The 26,679-nt window shown below is 37.3% G+C and overlaps 1 protein-coding gene across 1 annotated transcript; it reads left to right on the forward strand.

Moving 5' to 3' along the window:
- The first annotated feature begins 11 nt into the window (after positions 1–11).
- On the forward strand, positions 12–26,194 carry iffo1b (intermediate filament family orphan 1b). Its single transcript, XM_048151925.1, has 9 exons — positions 12–1,659; positions 8,673–8,733; positions 10,173–10,268; positions 11,625–11,765; positions 15,426–15,613; positions 15,714–15,834; positions 18,828–18,917; positions 19,252–19,382; positions 24,292–26,194. The coding sequence occupies exons 1-9, from the start codon at positions 656–658 to the stop codon at positions 24,374–24,376; spliced, it is 1,917 nt and encodes a 638-aa protein (XP_048007882.1). The 5' UTR covers positions 12–655; the 3' UTR covers positions 24,377–26,194.
- Positions 26,195–26,679: the final 485 nt, after the last annotated feature.

The raw sequence follows: 26,679 nt of genomic DNA on the forward strand, positions 1-26,679 counted from the left end.
AGATTTATGACGTCAGCCTTGCTTTGTTATTATGATGCATGAGGTAATATGTTTTTACCTTAAGTACCCCATCTAGAGCAAACACAGAAGGGGAATAGCATACAGAGAGCGCTTATTCGCCTTTGAACACTGATATATTATATATAAATACACTTTTCCGTAATGTCATCTTCCAAATATTGTATTGCGGCTCTGGAATATTCAAGTAAACAGACAGAAGACGCGAGCTACTGCTGATATTACGGTTGTGTCCGCACTAAGCGCTGCAGACACTCGACCGCTCAAGCATATTCAGGTTTCCAGGCAGGGAAGCCGCAAGACTTTCGTTTGGACCTATTTTAAACATATTCCATTAACGTTTTTACAATATACTTTGCTTGTTAGAGTAGAGGTATCGCATGTTTCTGTAATTACTCCACATTTTTCTCTTTTATCGTTTGCTGCAGTGAGAGTCGCTTCATCTCCATCAGCGTCTATTCATCCTTACTCAGCATTCACGCGCAAGCTGTAATACTCTTATATCGTTACATAAGGCTTTAACGAGTTAAATGTGGATATTGTCGTGTCACTGGGTCGCTAAACACCATTGACCTTTGAAATCAAGCCGTTAATTATTTTGACGTCAGACTGTTGAAGTCAGACATAGCTGGTGTTCATGCCCGATCTGCAGCGCTTCAGTTTTCCGTACCGTAGCATGAATTCTCCTCTCCATCATCATCATCAGCAGCAGCATCAGCAGTACCAACAGCATCAGAATCCAGAAGCTCCCGGTCATCCCGATTCTCCCTCCGGTTTACTCCCCGAGGCTGCTGTCCTCGGAGCTCCTGATCCATCCTCTTTTTTCCTCGGAGAACAACCCAGCCCTACTGGCGTCCCCCAGACCGCACTTGACCTTACGGCATCTTCTTACCTGCACTTCAGTCCATCCCTCCACTGGTCCCAACCTCCTCCACCTACAGCAATGGCATTGAGAAATGACCTGGGATCCAATATAAGTGTCCTGAAGACCCTCAATCTGCGATTCCGATGCTTTCTGGCTAAAGTGCATGAACTGGAGAGACGCAATAAGATATTGGAGTTACAGCTTCAGCAGGCTTTAAACAGCAACAATGCGGGTGGATGCGTGGAAGATGGAAAGACTAAAGAAATTGGTGTTCAGACTGGGTTTATTGGGCCTATTGCTGTTCGGCCTGGGTCTCTGTCCTTCCAAAACACTAACAACTCTGCCAAAAGACCCACTACGTTGTTTATGCCTTCTCTCACGACTGTCCTCAAGCTTGAGCCTAATAAAGCTGACGATGGGACCACAATTGACCCAAACACCAACAGAAATCCAACCATCACGGTTAGTCTGTCAACACCCACCACCGAATCTGCCTCGGCCAACACCAACAACTCTAATAATACTCCACAAGTGAGCAGCATTGGCATCGGGACGTCTCCAAATCCTCCTCCTCGCTTCCTCCCGGGCACTATCTGGTCCTACAACCACACTCGAAAACTGGGAAGCGGGTCAGAGACTCGGGTCACCAGTCCCGGAGTATCATGGGTCCACCCGGACGGCGTGGGTGTCCAGATAGACACCATCACTCCAGAGATCAGAGCACTTTACAACGTCCTGGCCAAAATCAAAAGGGAGAGGGATGAGTACAAGCGAAGGTGAATATATATATATATATATATATATATATATAGATGCTTATTATAGCTAAATGTTTGTTTAAGAGAAAAGGTTTCAGTGTTGGGCCCTCTGATTTCAGGAGTGTAGAGAGTCATGATGGATTTGAGATATGATTGCCAGATTGAACGACCTCCTGGGATCTAGAAACAATTGAAATGGTTCAATTTGAGTTGTTTGATAATATAATTTGCAATGAAAATGTATTGAATTAGAAAAATGCAATATTTTCACTAGTGGATTCAGACTTTTCCCATTGTATTTATTGTTAAATCTCAATGCCAAAACCTTATTGCTGGATTTTAGAAGGATTAGACACATGTACACTGGGCTATTTCAGCATGTTCTGCATATTCTGGCCTTCTGGTGCTCAGGGGAACCTGACTCGCATTGACCTCTGATAACCTGTGCTTCTTCAGTCACGAACAAACCTTGTTTCAATGCAGAGCAGACTGCAGTCACTTTGCACTTCCTGTATGAAGTGGTTACTTTTCAAACCTGAAAAGAGTCAAACCTGCAGGTGTTTAAGACCACAACAAAAAGCGTTAGTGGAATCTGTTAAAAAAAGGAGAACAAGTTGTGACTTGCAGCTTTTGTGGGATAAAATAGAGCATAAATCAGCTGCTGGCAGTCATGTGCAGAGACATGAAGTAGACATATATCTACTATAACGGCTGCTGAAGGTATTTGAACCAATCTGAGGTTATTGAATGGACTATTGCAAAATCTATGGAATAAATATACTCTTAGTAATCTGTGAAGGTGATATGAGGTGGTGTTTAGGATGGGTGGAGATAAATGGACTTTAAAAAGGACTCAGATGTGCATCATATGACACTCATGTACAGTATCATATACCTAGTTGCTAAGCTCGAGTTGAACATGAGAAGCAAAAGGAAGGGAGATCATATGTACAGTATTTAGAAGATAAAATTCAGCTGTAGGGAAAATAAGGTCCCACGCTCTTTTATGTCCAAACCTGCAGCAGCCTGAGCGGCACATTCCACCTGCTGTCAGTCACGTATAGCAGCTTTATTTAGGGCTGGATGGACCGTCAGTTCGCAAACTCATTACTGTCTGTTGACTCATCAGGACAGGTGAAAACACTGTTGAAAAGCACAAAAGTCATTTTGGCTCTCTGTCTTAAAACCGCCTGCTTCACAACAGATGTTATCATGTGTTCAGCATCTCTCCATCTGACTGCTTTGTCATTTGCTCTGGTAATGGTTTCAGCTCTTCTCAGACTTTCTTGTCTGTATTTATTTTCCGTTTTGGCTTTCTAATTTAGTAAGCAGCCTTTCAATGTCTGTGGCTCTCATCCTCAAAAGTGTTTTTCTATCTATCTGTGATAAAAGATTATATCTCATTTGTTTCGGCTTATTCCAGTATTTATACAACCACCATTTCAACCAAGCAGATTCAAAATGGAATACTATGAAAAACTAGTTAAAAATAATCAAGGAATGCTTTCCACATTTGTTTTTTACGGAAGAGGATTAGGGCCAAGCAATAATAAAAAATAAAACCATCTCGAGATTAAAGTTGTTAAATTTCGAGAAAAAAAACTCGTTAAATTTCGAGAAAAAAGTCGAAATAAAATGTTGAGAATAAACTCGTTAAATTACGAGAAAAACCTCGTTAAATTTCGAGAAAAAGGTCGAGATAAAATGTTGAGAATAAAGTCATTAAATTACGAGAAAAAACTCATTAAATTACGAGAAAAAAGTTGAGATAAAATGTTGAGAATAAACTCATTAAATTATGAGAAAAAAGTCGTTAAATTACGAGAACAAATTCATTAAATTACGAATTTGTTCTCATAATTTAACGACTTTTTTCTCGTAATTTAATGACTTTATTCTCATAATTTAATGAGTTTATTCTCATAATTTAATGAGTTTATTTTCAACATTTTATCTCGCCTTTTTTCTCGTAATTTAATGACTTTATTCTCATAATTTAATGAGTTTATTCTCAACATTTTATCTCGACTTTTTTCTCGAAATTTAACGACATTTTTCTCATAATTTAACAAATTTGTTCTCGTAATTTAATGAGTTTATTCTCAACATTTTATCTTGACTTTTTTCTCGAAATTTAACAAGTTTTTTCTCGTAATTTAACGAGTTTTTTTCTTGTAATTTAATGAGTTTATCCTCAACATTTTATTTCGACTTTTTTCTCAAAATTTAACAAGTTTTTTTCTCGAAATTTAACAACTTTAATCTCGAGATGGTTTTATTTTTTTATTATTGCTTGGCCCTAATCCTCTTCCATAGTTTTTCCATTCAGACGTTTGGGGTCGGTAAGATTGTTTAATGTTTTTGGAAGAAGTCTCACTGAGGCTTCATGTATTTGATAAAAAATACAGTAAAACAGTACTATTGTGAAATATTATTACAATTTAAAATACCTATTTTAAAATGTAGCTGAATGCTGTATTTTCAGTATCATTACTCCAGTCTTCAGTGTCACATAATCCTTCAGAAATCATTCTAATATGCTGATTTGGTGCTTAAGTAAAGTTTCATATTATCATCAATGTTGAATACAGTACTGCTTAATATTTTTGTGGAAACCATGATACATTTTCTTCAGGATTATTTGATGAATAGAACAATATTTATTTGAAAGAGCAATATATTATAACATTATAAATGTATTTAGTGTCACTTTTGATCAATGTTATGTGTACAGTAAATAAATAAAGGTACTTACTCCAAACTTTTAAACTTTAGTGTATATGGCCAATATTATGTGGGCACCCCTTTCTAAAACAAATCTAAACGTGAAATTATAGACAATTTAGTGAAACAGTTTAGTGAAGAGGTTCTAAAATGACATGTTCACAAAGCAGGGAGCATAAAGAAATTGTTTACTATGTCTGTTGTGACTTAGTATCCTATTTGAGCACCTTTGGGATGAATTGGAAGTGCAAACCGGGTCCCATCACTCAACATCAGTGTCTGACCTCCCTGATGTCCTTTTGTCTTAAAACATTTAATTTCAAAAGTGTGGCAAACCATTAATCCCTCCCTTTGCTGCAATAACAGCTTCATCTCTTCAGGGAGGGATTTCCACTAGATGTTAAAACAAGGATGCAGGATTTGCTTCTATTCAGACTCAAGAGCATCAGGAAGGTCATGCAGTAATGTTGATTAATGGGGCCTGGCTCACAGTCAGCGTTCCGATTCATCCCAAAAGTGTTCAGAACAGCTGAAAGCACACTGTTCATATCCACAAATATAACAAAACATAGTCATGAACAGCAACATTTACCAATGTATGGGCCCTATTTTAACGATCTAAGTGCATAGTCTAAAGCGCACGGCGCAAATGCACTTAAGGCATGTCCGAATCCACTTTTGCAAGTTTAAGGACGGAAAAAATGTTTGGCACGCCCGGTGCATGGTCTAAAAGGGTTGTCCCTATTGTCTTAATGAGTAATGGATATGTTTTGGGCGTAACGTGCAATAAACCAATCTAAGTCTCATCTCCCATTCCCTTTATAAGCCAGTTGCACTTGTGTCATGGCGGATTCGCTATTTACATGACAGAATTTGCAAGTGGAGGAAACAGATCTGCTCGTGTGCAAGGTTAAAGCATGCAAGCAGACCATATATGGGAAAAGCCGGCTTCCACCAAAGCATTTTTATCTTTATGCACACAATAATAATCGTTTACATTGTGATCCATTTATTTTTAATATTTGGCATGTTTGTGTGCTGGTGCGCGTCCCTGTGTGTGTGTCACAAGCAGAGTGTACACATGTTTTGCACCCGCATATAGGCCCATATTACTAACGCTCTTTAAATAACAAAACATATATTGTGCCATTGACTTTAGACTAGGTTTCAGTTGGTCAATGGTGCAGTCTATTTCAGTTGCCTCAAGATAGTAACACAGCAACAATGTGCCTGAACACACCTCGCTTTCAGACCAGCACACCCATGGCGCACAAATGCATTTGCTATTTAAACAATGTGGCGCAGGATGTGAAAATGATAACTGCGTCAGGCTGAAACTAGCAAAAAATACTTGCGTCGCGCCTGGCACCGCATTGCACCCGGTGTATGATAGGGCCCAAAATTTTAAAGGCACAATGGGTAAATATTCACCACTAGAGGTCACTTATTCAAAACAAAGGTGTATCTTGATGACGCCTTGATTTCGTGGAATCATGGGAGGTGTTGCCGTCTACAGCCGGTGGAAAAGAATCGGGATTGGACTCGGGCAGAAATCATGTTCATGGATGAGATTATTAACATTACTGTAGTATGAAGCAGAGCAGGGCCGAGTCCTGTGCGAGCAGAAATGAGGCTGCTGGAGTGATTGGTAATGAGAGACGAGCGCGACACACGGCTCGAGAGCAGCAGAACTTTTATTATGCCACAGTCGCGGCTTATGCTTCTTCCGGTCAAGTGTATGTGGGGTAACGCAGCGCTGTTTATCATATTAGATACATTTGTGTGTTGAAAGTTATAATGCTACTCTGCGTTCACTCTGCTATGAAGCTCTTGTTGCACACTGCTGTAAGCTAGATTGATATTAGTCATGGTAAAACATGGTACTCGTGGTAAATCAAGAAAACAAGATTTAAACAATAAGACGTACTATGTTGAGCTATATAACATGATTAGTTTTCTGTCAATGAATGTATCCAAACAGTTGCTCACCTGTCTAATAAAACACATAATATATTAAAGCGTCTTTGGTGTTTCCATGGTTTCTACAAAATAAAACCGGAAACTCAGGGTAACGCGGGTAATGATAGGCGACGCACTGACACAGACCGTCCCCTGGTTAAAACTGCTTATTTCTCTGGATTTAAACATTCGTGGAAACATTTAGGATTAAGTAAGTACACAAGTCAACAAAATATATAACATTGTTCTAGTGGTTTTTGGACATTTTAATACAAAAATCGTACATATTGTGCCTTTAAATGAAAATGTTTGAGCAAATGAATCATTGAATTAGTGATTTGAATTCTTGAGCATCAAATCAGCATATTAGAATAATTTTTGAAGGATCATGTGACACTGAAGACTGGAGTAATGGTGCTGAAAATTCAGCTTTGACATGAATAAATTACATTTTAAAATATATTAATATACATATAAAAATTTTCAGTTATTTTCAGTTATAATAATATTTCACAATATCACTATGTTTACTGTTTATTTGATCAAATAAATGCATCCTTAGTGAACATAAGAGACTTCTTTTAAAAACATTAAAACATCTAACAGACACTAAACTTGCGCTCTAAAAAACAACCCAAGTTGGGTTGAAAATGGACAAACTCAGCAATTGGGTTGTTTTAACCCAGCGATTGGGTTAAATTATTAATTGTTTTTAATTGTGTTATTCTATAGTCTTTGGTTAAATGTTTGCCCAACCTGCTGTGCAGTTTTATTTAACCCAACTATTGTTTAAGAATTACTATATGTCTGCTTAAAATGAACCCAAAATAGGTTGGAAATTAAAAATCAGACACATAATTACTATGCAAAAATAATAATCAAAAGGTGAACATTTATTAATAAGCAATTTAATAAATGTTTATTATTCATTAATCTTATTAATAAATGTTCATTTCCAACATATTTTGGGTTCATTGTAAGCAAGCAATACAGTAATTTTTAAACAGTAGTTGAGTTAAATAAAACTACCAAGCAGGTTGGGCAAACATAACCCAACCACTGTGGGTTAAAACAACTAATTTGCTGGGTTAAAACTTTGGTTATTTTTAACCCAGCATTTTATACTGTATGAACAGTAATGTAGAAGGATAGAAACTGAAATGATGTGCTCTTCTGGAAAATGATTGGTCCAATAATAAGCACATTAAACTCACATTAAAATTTCTGCAATTGAACACACTTGCTATTTGTGTCATTTGTCTCATTTAAGCCGCTCTATTACAGCCACGGCATCCAGCAGCAGTGATCTGTTATATCTGCATTGCAGTACATACACAAGAGCTCAGGCTGCAGAGAAGCTCTTTCTCTCCACCCTCTCTCCTCCTGTCGCTCACGTTATCTGTCCTTCCCCTCAGTAATTGTATGTTTGCACCTTGAATTGGCAGTAATGCACGGCCTCAAACTAACCTTGCAGTCCAGTGAGGATGCTTAATAAATGTAGAGGCTTCTGCAATGCTGTGAATGTTAATTAGCTCTTACATAAGGACAGGGCTTGTTTGGTTCCACCTCATTGCACTATACTACTGCACTGGACAATATTACTGTTGAACAGCCACACAGTAAATTACTGTAGAGCTGACTGGGCTGATGGATTTTCAAAGGACTGAATAGATGCACTTAAGTTGAGCTAGCATACTCACAGAAACAAAAACACTTACACGTGACAATTACAAATCAGCATTTTCTTCCATAACAGGAACAATACATGTTTTGCATGCTTTTTCCTGCTTTACAAGCAATATTTCATTGCTATGGATTTTATATAGCATAAAAAAAAAAAAATGTTTTACCCAAAAATGAAACTTTTGCCATGATTTACTCACCCTCATGCCATTTATAACGTGAAAGGAGAAATTTTGAAGAATTTATTAGTTGCATTTCTCCATACAATTACAATGAATGGAGGCTGGAGTTTTTATGATCCAAAAAGGATGTAAAAGCACCATAAACGTGTCATAAAAGTTATCTATATGATTTGTGCGCTATATTCCAAGTCTTGTCAAGTTATGTGATATTTTGTGTGAGAAACATACTGACTCATTAAATAAATAATTTAAACCAGTTTTGTGAACCTGATTCTCTTAAAGATTTGATTTCTCTTCTTTTGAATGCACCAGAGAGAGCTAGGGTAGAAAGAATATAATGGCTTAAATTTTAGGCTCATTGACAAATGGGCCACTTTTTATTGTTGATGTGATATATTCACGTTTTTAGCTAAATTGAGAAGTTCCTGTCGTTGGGTCCCATGCTCTGCTGTTGGTCCTGAAGTTCTTGTTTTCTCCTCTCAGATGGGAAGAGGAATACACTATGAGAATGGACATGGAACAGAGAATGAATGATCTACAGGAGGTGAGGAACACCTTTTCAAACCAAACCATCTCTTTGCTTCTCTACCATGTGCTGTTTGTAGATATTAATTGTGTCTGCCGCATTTAACTTTATTGCAACCTCATTTTCCAGACAGCTTTTTAATTTGATTCCTGTTTTAAGTTCACTAGAATAATGTTTAAACAAGTCTTTAAATACATAACCATTCAAGAGTTTGTGGTTGGTAAAATCTCTTTAATGTTTTTGAAAGAAGTCTCTAATGCTCACCAAGGATGCATTTATTTGATCAAAAATACAATAAACAGTAAAACAGTAATATTGTGAAATATTATTACAGTTTTAAAAATGTAATTTATTCCTGTCACAACAAAGCTGTCATCATTCTAAAATGCTGATTTAGTGCATTTTAGAAATATTTCTTCAGTGTTAAAAACAGTTGTGCTGCTTAATATTTTGTGGAAACCATGATACGTTTTCCAGAATACGTTGATGAATAGAATGTTCAGAAGAACAGAATTTATTTCAATTTTCAAATGTTACATTTTACTGTCCTTTTGTATCAGTTTAATGCATCCTTGCTGAATAAAAGTATTCATTTCTTTCAAAAAATCTTACTTTTGAACAGTAGTGTACAGTACATCACTGGAGACTGAGTAAACAGATCAAGAAAATGATGTTGTCAGCAGTTTGAGGTTTTTGGCATGTTTTACCTTTGGGATCAAATATTACTTACCTTTTTATGATGTTTTTCCGGCATGTTTTACCTTTGGGATCAAGTGTTATTTACCTTTTATGAGGTTTTTGGCATGTTTTACATTTGGGATCAAGTGTTATTTACCATTTTATGATTTTTTACGGCAAGTTTTACCTTTGGGATCAAGTGTTACTTGGATGAACTTGGATTCAGAAGATGCTTTCGAGACTGCAAAATATTGAAATAGTCAGTGTTTAGATGTTTTACTTAGATGCAGTGTTTAGAAGCAGTTTTACTTTAGTAATTGGCTATATAAATATGTTGAAGTGTAAATGCTTAATGACATATTGTTTCATTGAAAGGTTCTCTGTTTATCTCTGTGTTACTTTAATATCTGAAATCTAGTGTTTATCCTTAGTTTCAATTGATTAGGTTAAACCTAGCCTTGAGCCAGTCTTAGAGCTGCATTGATTATTCTTAACTTAACACCACTTATTTTTTGAACCCAGAATTTAATATAAATAACTATCCTCTGTCAAAATGATTATGTTCTTAAGCTCTTCTATAGTAACTTAATTATAAGTTACAGTTTTTGCTCTATAAAGGGTCAGTAGGTTTATTTTTATACTGTTAGACATGAAGTAGAGTTTTTTGAAATTATATGAGTAACATTGTGATGATTTTGGCCAAGAAAATTTACGGAAAAATAATTGTTTATTAATAATAATAATAATGATAATGGATATGCATTTGTCTATGTGTGTAGGACCTACAGGAGAGTGAAGTATGTCAGGATGAGTTGGCCCTCAAGGTGCAACAGCTGAAAGCTGAACTCGTGCTCTTTAAAGGACTCATGAGCAATGTGAGAAGCAAAACACACTCTCAGTACACTCAAACAACAAATACATGCCCCAAACACACAGGACTGGACAGGAAATTTCCACCCAAAATGAAAATGAAATATTTACTCACCCTCATGTCATTCCGAACCTTTAAACCTTTTAAACATTTAACCAAAATCCCATTCAAAAAGCCCATTGACCTTGGGACTATGGAACCAGAAGTGTTAAAATTCCAGTATTGCTAACTCGTTTACGGGTTTTGGCCTACAAAAATATGTCACCACTCTATTTAAAAGAATGCTAAAGTTGTTTTCCATGCAATAGCAGTGAATGGGTACTGGATAGTGGGTACTGAATTTTCAAGAACACACTGATTGACCAGTACCAGAGCAGCACAAACCGGCCTGGACCAGCACAGGAATTTATGTTGGTCTAAGCTGTTTTTTTATAGTAGCCAATTGATTTCATTACATTGCTCATGTAGAGTTTAATTCAACAAGTCACACACACTCAGGGGTTTGTTTCTGGCGAGCCCATGAACAGTATGTGTATTCATAGCAGCTAAGCTCATAGCACCAACATTTGTCAAGAGCAGACCATCACATTTTCTGGAGAAATGCTTCAGAAAGGGATAATTCACTCAAAACTGAAAATTGTGTCATTACTTACTCACCCTCGAATGGTTCCAAATCTGTATGAGTTTCTTTCTTCTGTTGAATGCAAAAGAAGATATTTTAAAGAATGTGGGTAACCAAACAGTTGAAGGCACCCACTGACTTCCATAGTAGGAAGACAAAAATACAGGTGCCATCAACTGTCTAGTTACCAAAATTCTTTAAAATATCTTCTTTTGTGTTCAACAGAAGAATGAAACTCATGCAGATTTGGAACAAAATGAGGGTGAGTAACATTAAATGATGACTGAATTTACATTTTTGGGTGAACTATCCCTTTTAAGGGAAAAATATGAGCTTTGTGCTTTTGTCCACATACGCAAACACACTTTGCCACCTCCCCACTTTCCACAATTAGCACTTTGTTTATTTAATGTGTTTGATCTGAAAATGAGACTTTACCCTTCTTTGTATCAAATACTCTTCCCAGAAAAGACTTTATCACACAGTTCAAAGAGTTAAAAATAGCTTGTTTTTGAGAATGAGTTAGCTGTATGTCCAAAAAACACAAACATCACAGTTTTCCTCATTGTGTACCAAAATAGACATACAAGCGCAGTTTCAGTTTCACACCATCTGAAACTCCAGTGCCGTGATTACTAAACGTACTAAGTATTTTATAGAAATGAGTTAATAATTATAATCTAGTTGTTCTTGCTCCAGATGACACACATATACTCACACAAATCTGCACACGTACAGAACCTGTCAGAGCTGGACAGTAAGATCCAGGAGAAGGCCATGAAAGTGGACATGGACATCTGCAGACGTATTGACATCACAGCTCGCCTGTGTGATGTCGCCCAACAAAGAAACTGTGAAGATCCAATCAAGATCTTTAAGGTATTCACACACTCAAACAAACATCTGCACTTCCTGATTTCTCTGTTATGCTATCATTATTGTTGTGCTACACGCTTAAAGGGATAGTTCACCCAAAAATGGAAATCACCCTGTAGCCCATGACTGGTTGGCCACTGAAGCTAAGCAGGGCTGAGCCTGGTCAGTACCTGGATGGGAGACCTCCTGGGAAAACCAGGTAGCTGCTGGAAGAGGTGTTAGTCAGGCCAGCAGGGGGTGCTCACCCTGTGGTCTGTGTGGTCCTAACACTCCAATATAGTGACAGGGACACTATACTGTCAAAAAATGATGTTAAACAGAGGTCCTGACTCTCTGTGGTCATTAAAAATAAAAGAGTAGGGGTGTAACCCTGGCATCCTGGCCAAATTTTCCCATTGGCCTCTATCCATCATTATGGCCTCCTAATCATCCCCAAATATATACTGATTGGCTTCATCACTCTCCATCAATAAGCTGGTGTGTGGTGGCCGTTCTGACGCAATATGGCTGCTGTCGTATCATCCAGGTGGATGCAACACGTTGGTGGTGGTTGAGGAGATTCCCCCCTTCAATATGTAAAGCGCTTTGAGTGCCGAGAAAAAGTGCTATATAAATGTAACAAATTATTATTATTATTTCTCTCATCATTTACTCACCCTCATGCCATCCGTGATGTATATGACTTTCTTTCTTCAGATATATTTTTAGGAAAATAATCAATCTCTATGAGTATATGTAATGCCATTGTACAGTGGGTATGGAAAGTATTCAGACCCCCTTAAATTTTTCACTCTTTGTTATATTGCAGCCATTTGCTAAAATCATTTTTCCTCATTAATGTACACACAACACCCCATATTGACAGAAAAACACAGAATTTTTGACATTTTTGCAGATTTATTAAAAAGGAAAAACTGAAATATCACATGGTCCTAAGTATTCAGACCCTTTGCTGTGACACTCATATATTTAACTCAGGTGCTGTCCATTTCTTCTGATCATCCTTGAGATGGTTCTACACCTTCATTTGAGTCCAGCTGTGTTTGATTATACTGATTGGACTTGATTAGGAAAGCCACACACCTGTCTATATAAGACCTTACAGCTCACAGTGCATGTCAGAGCAAATGAGAATCATGAGGTCAAAGGAACTGCCTGAAGAGCTCAGAGACAGAATTGTGGCAATGCACAGATCTGGCCAAGGTTACAAAAACATTTCTGCTGCACTTAAGGTTCCTAAGAGCACAGTGGCCTCCATAATCCTTAAATGGAAGACGTTTGGGACGACCAGAACCCTTCCTAGAGCTGGCCATCTGGCCAAACTGAGCTATCGGGGGAGAAGAGCCTTGGTGAGAGAGGTAAAGAATAACCCAAAGATCACTGTGGCTGAGCTCCAGAGATGCAGTCGGGAGATGGGAGAAAGTTGTAGAAAGTCAACCATCACTGCAGCCCTCCACCAGTCGGGGCTTTATGGCAGAGCAGCCCGAACGGAAGCCTCTCTCGTGACTGTTCTTGAATGGCCCAGCCAGAGCCCTGACTTAAACCCAGTTGAGCATCTCTGGAGAGACCTAAAAATGGCTGTCCACCAACGTTTACCATCCAACCTGACAGAACTGGAGAGGATCTGCAAGGAGGAATGGCAGAGGATCCCCAAATCCAGGTGTGAAAAACTTGTTGCATCTTTCCCAAAAAGACTCATTGCTGTATTAGATCAAAAGGGTGCTTCTACTAAATACTGAGCAAAGGGTCTGAATACTTAGGACCATGTGATATTTCAGTTTTTCTTTTTTAATAAATCAGCAAAAATGTCAACAATTCTGTGTTTTCTGTCAATATGAGGTGCTGTGTGTACATTAATGAGGAAAAAAATGAACTTAAATGATTTTAGCAAATGGCTGCAATATAACAAAGAGTGAAAAATTTAAGGGGGTCTGAATACTTTCCGTACCCACTGTATGGGTGCCGCTGAGTTAATGCTTGGAAAAACTGCGCACAGCAATCGTGACAGTAATCCATATGACCCCAGTGAATGAATCAATCTCATCTTAAGCGAAAATCATAGGTGTGTAAGAAAAATTATTCAGCCATCACTGCGAATGTGAGCAGGTGAGCTAAACTGAGCATTTAGCTTGCAAAATATAAGCTAACTAACAACAAACTGTTTAAGAAATGTTTAATTTCCCAGTTTATAGCATGGATTACATATTATATGCAATATATACTACCGTTCAAAAGTTTGGCTATAAATACACAGGGACACACTAGGGACTAGGCGACATATTTAACAAGACACAGGTGCAACACATGAGGGCAAATGATGAACAAAATAATATGCTGCATTCACGCCACTGTGTAACTACCGTAATCTTGAGATGACAACACGTGACGTTATATTCGGAGCTGTTCACGTCCTTGGACTGGAAATTATGCGTTTCAATGGGACCACGATCAACGGCGGTGGTCAGGTGGTACAGCAGCCACTTGGTACACGTGGGAGCTTTCAGAAAACGGGCTCTTTGAGGAAGTGAATACTTTTTTGAGCCAGAATCTCATAGTTACAGTAATTACGATATGCTGTAAACGTACCTGGAAACTGAACTGGGATCTAGTGTCACATGATCCTTCAGAAATCATTCTAAAAACACTTCTTATTATCAAGGCTGATAATAGTTGATGTTTATTATTTGGTGGAAACCGTGATACATTCGGGTTCAAAAGAACAACATTTATTTGAAATAGAAATCTTTTGTAACATCATGAATGTCTTTACTGTCACTTTTGACCAAATTAATGTGTCCGTGCTGAATAAAGTATTATTTATTTTAAAACAAATCTTAATGGCTCTAAACTTTTGAAAGGTAGTGTATAATTTAAAGACATAAATGGTTGTAATAACAGGTGAGATGACATGCATCATAAAGTGATTTTTGTAGGATTTCTAATCAGGAATGTTCTGAATGGCAGCCAATGGAGTGCAAAGTCACCTTAAGAATGGTTTTCCAAAGAATATGTCTTGAATTAAGGTCATTTTACTTACCCCATTATCTTACCATTTTTTTTTTCTTGTTTTCAGCTTTATAAAAAGTTGGATATATAGTATACGTATATCCCACTTTATCCACATACATATAGTATACTCACGTAAAGCAGCATATACTGTATAGCTCAACTGCTTAATTACCTGAATGTAAACTATACTATTACCCAGCTCTTTATATAAAGTTGGATATACATGTCTATACATTTTGTGAGTTTTATGCTTAATACAAGAATAATTTAATGCCTGATGCTTCTCAAATAAACCTATTGTTTTCAGGTGATTTGGTTTTTAGTTCTTTTTAATCTTTTTACCGGAAAACAAAAAAGAAAATGTTTTCCTGCTATGAATGTCATATACGTGTGGTGTAGTCTTGCACCCTTGTAATTCATACAACACCCCAGCCCCCTCTCTCTGTCTCTGACTCAGCTGCTGTGATTTTCTGCTGATGCCTGCTATAGTGTCTGAGGCACAGAGAACTGATTATGTATTGCATTATGGGTAGAAGAGGGAGTGGTCGAACCTATAATTCTATTGTATATTTGTTTCAATGCTGTGTTGGGTCAAAAATGTTGAGGTTAAAGTTTATAATGGCCTAACCCTCTCTCTCTCTCTTGCCATCTCAGGTTCCCAGCCCTCAAAATGCCATCACCTCTCGTACCCGTAAACAAACCTCGCAACCTGCCAATGGCAGCGAGACAGATGAGCCAGTCAGCACCTCTGAGAGTGATGGAGGTGGTGCGCGAGAGGACGAAGTGTGCACCCCTTCAACCCTCCAGATCAATGAAGAGATGCAGAGAATGTTAACCCAACTGTGAGAGATTAAAAATGCCTTGCAATGTTTGGATCCTAATTGCTTTGTACTTTTACAGTCTGTTTAAATCTAATGTAATGATTAACTGTGTATTTGCCAGGCGAGAGTGTGAGTTTGAGGACGACTGTGACTCTCTGGCTTGGGAAGAGACAGAAGAAACGCTCCTTCTGTGGGAGGATTTCCCAGGATGTACTTTCACAGCGGACACTAGTCAGGGCGAGGTTAGTGCGCTAAATTCTGGGTCATGTGGTTTATATGTGGTTGATATTTGTGGTTGTGTTTGAATGCACATTATTGTTTACTACTTCCTCATTTATTTACGCACATGGAAACTTTCCCATGATTAAAAGCCTTTTAAGAATTCAAGGGTCCATATAATATACTTTCTTTTTGACTCACTTATAATATTAGACAATAAAATGGGACATAAATTAGTTTTTTCAATATTTTCCACCTTCTTTCCTACTTAAAATTAAACAAGCTGTTTTTTCTACCGTACCTATAACAGTTCAATGTAAATGACATTTGTTTGGCTGATTGACGTCTGTTATGATTGTCTAACCTTTTTGCATGTTAAATGAGTGGCACATCTTTACTGATTATTAGCTGGCAGCTCCAAAATAATTGCCACTGGCCCATCTTTCAATAATCTTCGCAAAGCCTTCATTACAGGTTCACAAATTTGTTGAATTCTTGCATTTTCAAAATTTTCAACAAAAAAGTTATAACCCCCTTAATAATAATTAATCAAAACTGACAAAAGAGTAAGTGGAGTGTCATAAAACATACATTTAAAAGTACTGTAGGTACAATAAATTGAATAATATTTAATCTTTGAAAAATGAAATAACATGAGAGGCATAATTTATAGAAAGGACCTTTAAGACTTTTGGTTATAATCCAAGAATCTGACAGGTGCACCTACTAAATATTGAAATCTCAATTAATATTCATCTAATTCATCTAAATTCATTTATTCATGTAAAAATAATTTTCTTACTCAGTATTTTGTCTTGTTTTCCAGTAAATTAACACAAGCATCTTTACAACAAGATTAATTTTGAAGCAAAATGAAATAAGTCTTTTTACAGAAATCTAACCCAATTTTGTGAGTTGCATTTTTCATTTTTCATTTATATAATTGTTTTAGTGATGTAAAATCAATTATTCGCATCTAACATAAAAGTTTGTAAATATATAATATATAATGTGTGTATATATATATATATATATATATATATATATATATATATATATATATATATAAAATGTGTATATATATATATATATATATATATATATGGCAAAACTAAAATTTATTAAACATCTTGAGTTGCTCAACTCGTCTCTACAGAATCCCCCACAGGTGCTCAAGAGTGTTAAGACTGAGTGCAATACATGTCCACAGAAGGTTTTTCACCTTGGGAGAATGCATACCCTCATTGTCATGTTGAAAAAATGCCCAACAATGCAGGGAATGAGGAAAGGGTAACATTCTATTTCAAGTTTGTGTATTAAATTACACAGTGGTGTGGGAATTCATGACAGCATTGATAAAGCACAACCTCCTTACACCTTCAGCACTCATACATCCCTATATAAGAGCTTTACTACCACTAAACTTTACTGTGGGAACCAGGCACTTCTCACTGTACTCCTCCTCTAGCAACACCATAACATACTGGATGCTGTTAGATCCAAAATGATTGATTTGGTCTCATGAGACCAGAGTATTGTTTCCCAGAATCTATATTTTGTAAATATGGGCTTTGGAAATGGCTAACTGACTTTATTGTACTTTAGCTACAGTAGGTAGTTCCAGTGAGAACAACAACCATGCATGTCATTTCTGTCTGAGAATTAAGTCTGAGAATGATTCAGTGGGCTATATAACACTTTTAATTGTCAAGAAATTACTCCTCTTTAAATGTTTTGGTTCAACATACTTACCTGTTGATCAAACATTGCCTTAAACTTACACCAGAACATTTTTATTTCATTTTATTTAGTAACTTTCAGGAGGGTGTACTCATTTTTGCTACACAACATTTTATCACCTTGATAAGAAAATCTTCTTTTCCTGAATAATTTTGACATGCTTCTTTGGAAATTGATTAAGCAGACTTGCTGGAACATTATATATCCAAAGAACCCTAACATGTCTTCTAAGTAATTGAGTAATTGCTGACTTTCAGCAGTTTCAGTGGGGGTGTACTCATTTATGCTGTGCACTGTATTTCAATGGTCCACTTTAGACATTCTTTTAACAATAAGTAATGAGAGTTAGTTGACATTTTAGAGTATTGTATAGTAGACTGTAAAGGTTAGGGTTCGGGTTAGTAGAATAAGTTAATTGCATGTAATTGCAATTTACTTATAGTCAGTAGAATGTCTGTTGTTGGAGCATCAAAATAAAATGTTAGCAGATATTAAGCAGACAGTACTAATACTCTAATGAGAGTTAGTTGACATGTAGTTGCAAAGTTACTTATAGTTAGTAGAATGTCTAAAGTGGACTATCGAAATAAAGTGTTACCATAACGTCCATTTAGCTTCCCTTTTTCATCTCAGCATTACCCAGCATTATGCTTTTTATATCATAAGTCATACCATATTACCTCTGTCATTTGGTAACTCTATCTCTTTCTTCATTCTGTTCGTTACCCAGGCACTCTCTTCCTCTCCCCCTGTCTCTCCCATCTCACATTCTTTTTCATGTATTTTTCTGATGTTTGTGGTAAACTGGTGAGTATTGGTTCATCTCAAAGGGTGGGCATCTCTAATTGAAGCCAGGAGGAATCAGACACAGAAAATGTGACAGAGAATGAAGCTTAGGTGCACATGCTCTCTCATAGTGTCAAAGAGGTTTTCCACTGGAGAATAGGATACTACTGGTCATCCAGTCATGGGGTTCACACACAGGACACATGCAAACACACACACACAGCTCATATTTAGGTCAGGGTACTCAGTCCAGTTTGCTGGGGGGTGGTTCGATACTAAACATTACTGACATTAGTTAATGCGATGTGGGCTGGAAGTGTGTCGCATTTCATGGAAAGCTCAAAGTGTTAAGGGTTTTCCATCAGCGGGGTCATTAATCTAGTATTTTATTTTCCCTCTGGTAAAATCTCATCTGCTGGTGAGTGCTTATGCTTCTGCAGTGAGATAATGTGTCTGTGCGATTTCTCTCTCTTTTTTTCTGTCTGAACAGGAGGAGTGTTTGGAAAAGGTGATTAAGGACACTGAATGTCTTTTTAAGTCCAGGGAGAAGGAATATCAGGAGACTATAGACCAAATCGAGGTGAGAAGTTTGAATAGTTTACTTTAATTTCATGATTTATCAGATTATAACACAGCTTTTGATTCTGAATGGTCAATTGCAACATTCTATTATGTGAGATAATGTACAGTCAGACGACAAAACAAACTCTTCTGGGGTTTTGGAAAAACACACTGTCAGGGTTTATATGCATTACAGTACTTTATCCCTGTCATACAGTCATGAATCAGGTTTTACACACACTGTTAATAGTATCGCTCTGCTATTTGCTTGTTAGTTATGTTGAATAAATGTACATATAAATGTAAGTATAGAAGTCCATCAGCCTGGTCTGATGCGATCTGCTTCTCTGTAGTTGGAACTTGCCACAGCAAAGTCGGACATGAACCGCCATCTTCACGAGTATATGGAGATGTGTAGTATGAAGAGAGGACTGGATGTGCAGATGGAAACCTGCAGGAGACTCATAACTCAGAGTGGAAACAAGTATGCATATATCCACAAACAAATTACATGTTTTTGACATTTTTAAAACTGTTAACATGGTTATTCTAAACCCTGGGTTATATAGTGTATATATACTGTTCTGTATTCTTGGTTCAAAGATTTTTAGATTTCACACTGTACATTTAACAGGGTTATTATTGTTAATTCAAAGTAAAACTAGGGCTGGATCTATTCCTGTTTTGAAAAAAACGATATCGATACTTAAATCCCAAGAATTGATCTTTTGGTCTATGCTGTTTTTCTGTTGATGAATGAACAAAACTTTGTAGTAAGTAAGTAAGTAAAGCTTTATTTATATAGCACCATTTAAAACAGTGTTTACAAAGTGCTTTACAGAATAGAAATACACAGAAGAAAAAAAACATATACACATACAGTATAGAAATAAGATAAGATAATAAGATGATAAAATTAAATACAGACCAAAAATAAGATCACATAATAGAAATAAGATAATAAAATACAACAATAAAATGAATCATGGAAAGGCCATAGTGACCAAATGTGTTTTGAGATACTTTTTAAAAGTGCACAGATATTGAAGCCTAAATTCAATCTGTTCATCAAACAAAGTGATCGTGTCCCCAGAAAATTTGGACTAAACAACTCAATTAATATGGATTAGTTTTACAAACTCTTTATGAACTTTTTGAAGTGTCAAAGTGTCATTTGCGTTGCTGTCTATGGAGGGACAGAAAGCTTGCAAATTTTATCAAAAAGATCTTCAGTTATGTTCAGAAATGAATGAAAATCTTACGGGTTTGGAACAACATGAGCGTGAGTAATTAAAGGGTTAGTTCACCCAAAAATGAAATTTCTATCATAAATTATCCTCATGTCGTTTCAAACCCATAAGACCTTTGTTCATCTTTGGAACACAAATTAAGACATTTTTTATGAAATCCAAGGGTATCTGATCCACACATAGGCAACAACATCATTGCACCTTTTGACGTCCAGAAAGGTAGTTGAAAACATGGTTAAAATAGTCAATGTGACTGCAGTGGTTCAACCTTAACTCCAGTTCCAATTTGCTCCAATCCAACTTAACTCCAATTTGGACGTTAACAAGGAAGCCTGCACTGAGTTCACTAGGTATGACAACTGTTCAAATTGTTGAATTGATTATTTTTGTTTGGTTTTTGCACACAAAAGTATTCTCATTGCTTCATAACATTAAGGTTGAACCACTTTAGTCACGATTATTTTGACTATTTTAACCATGACGTCAAAAGGTGCAATGACGTTGCTGCAAATGTGTGGATCAGATACGCTCGGATTTCATCAAAAATAGATGCACAGAGTCAATTTTTAGCCATGTCTTAGGCATCTTGCTGGAGTATATTTATTCAACAAATTAGAAAGGTATATTGGAGCAGTCCTATGAAGACATTTAAAATCTAATAAAAGGATCTTGAATTTAATTCTGAATGATACAGGCAGCCATTGAAGGGATCTGAGTGTTGGATCAATGCGATTTCTAGTTTTAGAGCGAATTAACATTTGTGCAGCTGCATTCTGAACCCTTTGTGAGTGTTTAATAGAGCTCTTTGGTAACCCATCAAAACACTATTGTAGTAGCCAAGTCTAGACATAATAAATGCATGGTCTGTTTCAAGTTGGTCAAGTAGAATCTCGTGATCAATGGTGTCAAAGGCAGCACTCAGATCTAAAAGAACAAGGATTGCCAAGTTTCCTGAACTTTCAGATCATTTAAAACCCTAAACAAGGCTGTTTCTGTGGTTTGGTTTGCCCGGAAGCCAGACTAAAATTTCTCATTTAGTGTATTGGGATAGTTATTGAGCTTTATGGATACTATTTTTTCAATTATTTTACCAAGAAATGGTAGATTAGAGATTGGTCTGTAGTTACTGAGCACAGAAGAATCAGTGTATGACCAGTGTAAGTGTACTGGGGCTGACAGTTGAGAAGGAGTACATTGCAAATGACTAGTCGGTGACCTTACAAGTGCTGGCAATGTTTTGTCTTATGGAAGTAATTTTGTCATTAAAAATTCTGCAAACTCATTGCACTTTGCACTTGTGGGAAATTCTGGTGATATTTGAGCTGAGGGGTTAAGTAGCCTGTCGATAGTGAAGAATAAGAATCTAGGGTTTTATTTGTTGCGGTCAGTTAAACTTGAAAAATAAGCTTTTCTTGCAGACCTCATTGCATTATATAGCATTTTCAGATGTCTTATAGATATCATGGTGGACTGTAAGAACTTGTGCGCTTCCACTTTCTGCTCTCCTGGAGTCTTCTTAATTTTACAATGGATATACTATGTCTCCATGGGGCTTTAATTGTCCCAGAGACAGTATAAGGAGCAACAAAGTTAATACACTCAGAGAGCCTGAGACTAAAATTCTCAACGTAAGTGTCTACAGAGGGGGAAGTGAGAGGAGGAAGAGATGATGACATGAGCTCCATGAAGGTCACGGCAGAATCAGCCCGACTGACAGTTTTCTTATCACTCACAGTTTTGGCACATACTGAAATATCAAAAAAGACAAATGGCAACATCTGTTATCTGCGGGTGGCTAACGGTTAAGCCACATGATATCGCTAGATCGAGTGTGTGACCATGTTTGCGTTACATGCTGCTTAAGGCCAAATGAGTTCAGTTACTCTGTGAAATTAACAGTCGATGATCAGAAATTACATCCAGATGGATATTAAAAGTGATTAAGACATTTTCAAAGGCAGTTAAAATCCTAGAAAGCAGTTCTCCATGATCATCAAGAAAGCCTTTGTTGAGTCTAGGAGGATGATACGAAACTAATAAAATAACAGACTGTTCACTCTTCATATGCACTGCAAGGTATTCAGATGTTTCAAAAATCTCCCAGATAAACATGTTGACTACCCTTCTTATTAAGTTTAGGGACACTGAAATATCTAAAACCTGGTGGAGATGTTTCATTTAGGACAAAACTATGATTACTGTCAAGCCATGTTCCAGGAAGATGATATCCAGCTTATGGTTTTCAACAATTTGGCTAATTACAAAAGACTTATTTGTTGATGACCTTACATTTAGAATAGCAGATTTAAGAGGCTGTGCTGTGATATGAATCTTTGTATGATTCACCCTGATTAGTTTACTTGTATTTAAGAACCTCTTGTTTTTTATGACCGTGCCATCAAGTACTGCAAATGACAGGAATATTCAGAAAAGAAGCACGGTTACCTACATGTCAGACACCCCTGTAAGTGTGGTGGGAGAGGGAGAAGAACCTGGTACTTGCTGAGCTTGTTTAGAAGCCTATGCATACCATTCATTTCTTCAGCCAGATTTCTTAGAGTAGTGACAACTGGGCAGAGGGGTGATTGTGACAGTGGGGTGAGCTGCTTGTTGGTGGTGCCAATCGTCCTGTAGCTGTTGTTGTTTAAAGCTGTCAAAGGTGGATGAGAGATGCAGAAAAGTAGATGTAGAGAAGGATTTAGAGAAGGTTTGAAATAAGTATTTGAGTCCTAGAGATGTTTGGATGAAGCCCGGCCGCTTTGAAAAGAGTTCTTCGATCCCAAAACGCCTCGAACAGCACATGTGGAGGCTAGCCAAGTCCTATAGCAACCTACTGAGGCATCTGCATCCCCATCCGATTGTGGAAATGGGGCCTGATATATGCACTTTGACTGATGTAAAAATGAAAGAGTCCAGAAGGTGAAGAAAATCCACAAAAGTAACACAAATAAAAAGTATCTGAAATAATAGTTTCCAAGTTAAAGAAATGTTTTAAGTTAAAACAGGTAGAGAAATTTTGCAAAACCTCAAATAGAGATAAAGAAAGAAAAATAGGCAGAGGAGAGAGAACAGGCTGCTCACTCCTCAAAGGTCAGAGGCAAAAGTCTCCATGTCATAGCGTGCCACCCATCTACTAAATCGCATTCTGTCAATCTTATTACGAAATTTAAACAATAAATATCGTTTCAGTGCTCTTTAATGTGGCAAGACATCATATAGCGCCTTCAGTTCAAGCCAAGCGGCAGCGTTAAGTGTATGTGTACTGATCATCTCTTCTGCTTTATTGCTAGTTATAGCATGAAATAAAAATGAATGAACATCAGAAGGTATGTTGAAAGATACAGTACAACTTACTGAAATCTGTGTAATTGTAAAAATGTAAAATCGTAAAAATGTATTATTATTAAAAAACTTCCTTATATGTAATTTAAATGTAAGTAGCCCGATACCTGATAGGCCGAATAGAATTGAATTGCATGCTTGTGAATCGAAATTAAATTGTGAAATTTGTGTCAAAAACAAATTCAAACTATTAATAAAAACTGTAATAGCAACTTCATGACGCTAAAATTACACCGCTGTAAACCATGGATTTACATTCATATATGCATATTTATGAGGTCAGCAACATAGATACACATAGTTCACAGTTCACCCAAATATTCTCTCATCGTTTACTCACCCTCATGTCGATGTCGTTCCAAACATGTATGACTCTTCTGTGGAACATAAAAGAAGATATTTTGAGAAATGTCTATACAATGAAAGTCAAAGGAATTGTTTGGTTACCAGCATTTTTCAAAAATCTTTTCTGTTCCAAAGAATAAATAAATAAATGCACGTTTGGAATGACATGAAGGTGAGTAAATGATGACAGAAATGTAATTTCTGGGTGAACTGTCCCTTTAAGTATTCTGAAATATACAGCAAAAAAATTAATACTGTCTCTTCATCACTCCAGTTAAAACAGTTGTCTTTCATCAACATTTACCATTTTTTTTTCTGCTCAGATGCTGAAACTAAACAGCATCTGAAAGTTTGTGTGACTGATCAAAACTCATGAATGACACAGTTTATATTTTACTATTTCTCAAAGTACAAGAAAATATATTTTGTTGATTTATTCCTTTTACCACCTTACAGTAAATCCACTTCTTCTATACCTGGAGGAGGTACAGATGCGAACGGAGAAACAGAGAGGGATAAAACGGAGGAAGGAGGAAGATAATGACGACAATATGCAGAAGGTGTTTGCAAGAAGAAGAAAAAGCGCCCCTCATCTCTTCACGGCACCCATCATCAAGTACCATGATCAACCCTGCTCATGTTTTTGCAGACTACCCAGTCACTGCCTCTAGTGGTGGGAAATGGAATTACATTGTATGTGCTGAGTGCCCAAAAGAGAACATGTACTGACATTTCCCCTCTGGTACTGTTTTCACACCTACATAATCATAAAGATGAGAGTCCTCACACGATTGTTTGCTTTTATCTGCTTTCAGCGAGCCCGTCCACCGGCGAGTATCAATCATGTTTTCCGTTCTCATCCCCAAATGTCTGAGTCATTATATTTTCTGCAGTGAATACAATCACTTTTGATTTCGTATGTCTGGCAGAAAATCATTGACAGTGTTTTCACAAAGTTTCCATTTCCTAGAGACTCTGAGGGGACATTTGCTCACTTATTGTTGCCGCATGTACCGTTACGTGCCGCTGTAAGCCGTGGGTCAGTAGGTGTGTTGTGCTTCCTGTCTGAGCTGTTGTAAATACCGGGCTGTTTATGCTAGTGAAGGGTGGAGGTAACTGTAGCCTGCACGTCCCCCATCTTTGTGCTTAAATGAACATGAAATAAATGACATTTCATGCTAACGGTATTGTGCTGATGCCAGGCTGCTTTGGAGTCTCGGCTGTTTGCGCTCTTAGAATAATGAACTCTTTTACTTCCTCTTGCGGGTGGAAAACATGAGTGATGGGTGAGGTCAGACGAGTGAGATTCGAGGATGTTATGGCTCTGGGTACATGTCAGAGCGTTACGCATGTCAACCGCTATGTTATTTCCTTTTCACTTTTCCCCTCATTTTTCTCCTTTAAGATAAATGATATTGAGCCTTTTTCTCTGCCGGTGGAGGTACATTTCCGAAAAAAATAATTTCATGAAAATGCTGTATATTTATCGCTGCTATAGATATGAGAACTACTCAGTCCATAAAAGTATCTAGTATTTCTATTTTGGACAGTAAAATCCTTCCAGTGTAGTTCACCCTTGGCGTTTTTCTGTTTTGTGTCTATAAGACCTTGCTGGTGCCTCTGATGGCTGAGGTTGATGCAAAGATCTACCCATTTGTCTGACCTGTTGTTTTCACTGGGAACAGTCTTGTAGTCTAGACTGGCTGTGTTCTGTTAGGAACTGAATAAGGTGATATGAGAGGAGTCCTTTATAGAGCAAGACCCTGAAGAGTTATTTTCATGCTAGTGGTGATAGTCCATGATAGTTTAAGCAACCCATCTTGTTAGATTCTACCAGTGATCCAGTAGAAAGAGGGATCCTGATGGGTTAATTCAGGGATGTCCAAACCTGCTTCTGCAGAGTTTAGCTCCAGCTTGTATCAACGCACCTGCTTGGAAGTTTCTAGTATGCCTAGTAAGGCCTTGATTAGCTGGTTCAGGTGTGTTTAATTGGGGTTGGAGCTGAACTCTGCAGGACTGTGGCCCTCTGGGAGCTGGATAGGACACCTCTGGGTTAAACTCATTGATGAATGTTCTTAAAGACCCCACAAAATGTTTGACAAACTAAATATTATTTAAATATTATCTATTTATTAGAGAGATCTTAAGGAAACCAATTTCTGCCTCAGAGTAAAAAACAAGCAAATAAACAAAAAAGATAGTTTGCCAGATATCTCAAAGATGCAACTTTAGGCTACGTCCACACGAAGCCAGAGCTTACCCTATCCAATCTTCTTTTTTTTTTTTTTCTGCGTTCTGCGTTCACACGAAACCACTGAAATGACTCAAAACGATGTAGTATACATGCAAGCTCAGTATATGGCGCTGTAATTCTGCAATAGAGATACACTAAAAACAAAGAAGAAGACTTGGAGCATGCGCATAAACCTTGCGCGCTGTATACAAACTTTAGTAAAGTTTTAAAATAAAGCTTTATTTTAAAGGTGCTCTAAGTGATCCTGGGCGGAGTAACTTCCTGTTGACGTTCGAAGTGTTGTCAAACAAAACAGAGGCTAGCTAGACCCTCCCTCTTCCTCCCCCTCCCCCTCCCCTCTGTGCTTCCTGAAACAGTCATGAACGCGCATTTAAAATCATTCTTGTCGGTTATTGGCTGAAGCATGTTTATTATGATTTGTGGTCCAGGCTGCACCAGTTTGTTTTTGTTGCCGTTTTCTGAGCTTGTGGCGACTACAGAGACCGCGTTTTTTTTTACAGTGTGTTCAGGGGACAGGCAGCTAGCGGATAGTGAGGAGATGTTTGCTGTATGTGACAAAAAAAGTTTTGGCCTAAAAACGCGTGACATCA

The sequence above is a fragment of the Megalobrama amblycephala genome, linkage group LG13 (genome assembly GCF_018812025.1).
Source record: "Megalobrama amblycephala isolate DHTTF-2021 linkage group LG13, ASM1881202v1, whole genome shotgun sequence".
NCBI classification, from domain to species: domain Eukaryota; kingdom Metazoa; phylum Chordata; class Actinopteri; order Cypriniformes; family Xenocyprididae; genus Megalobrama; species Megalobrama amblycephala.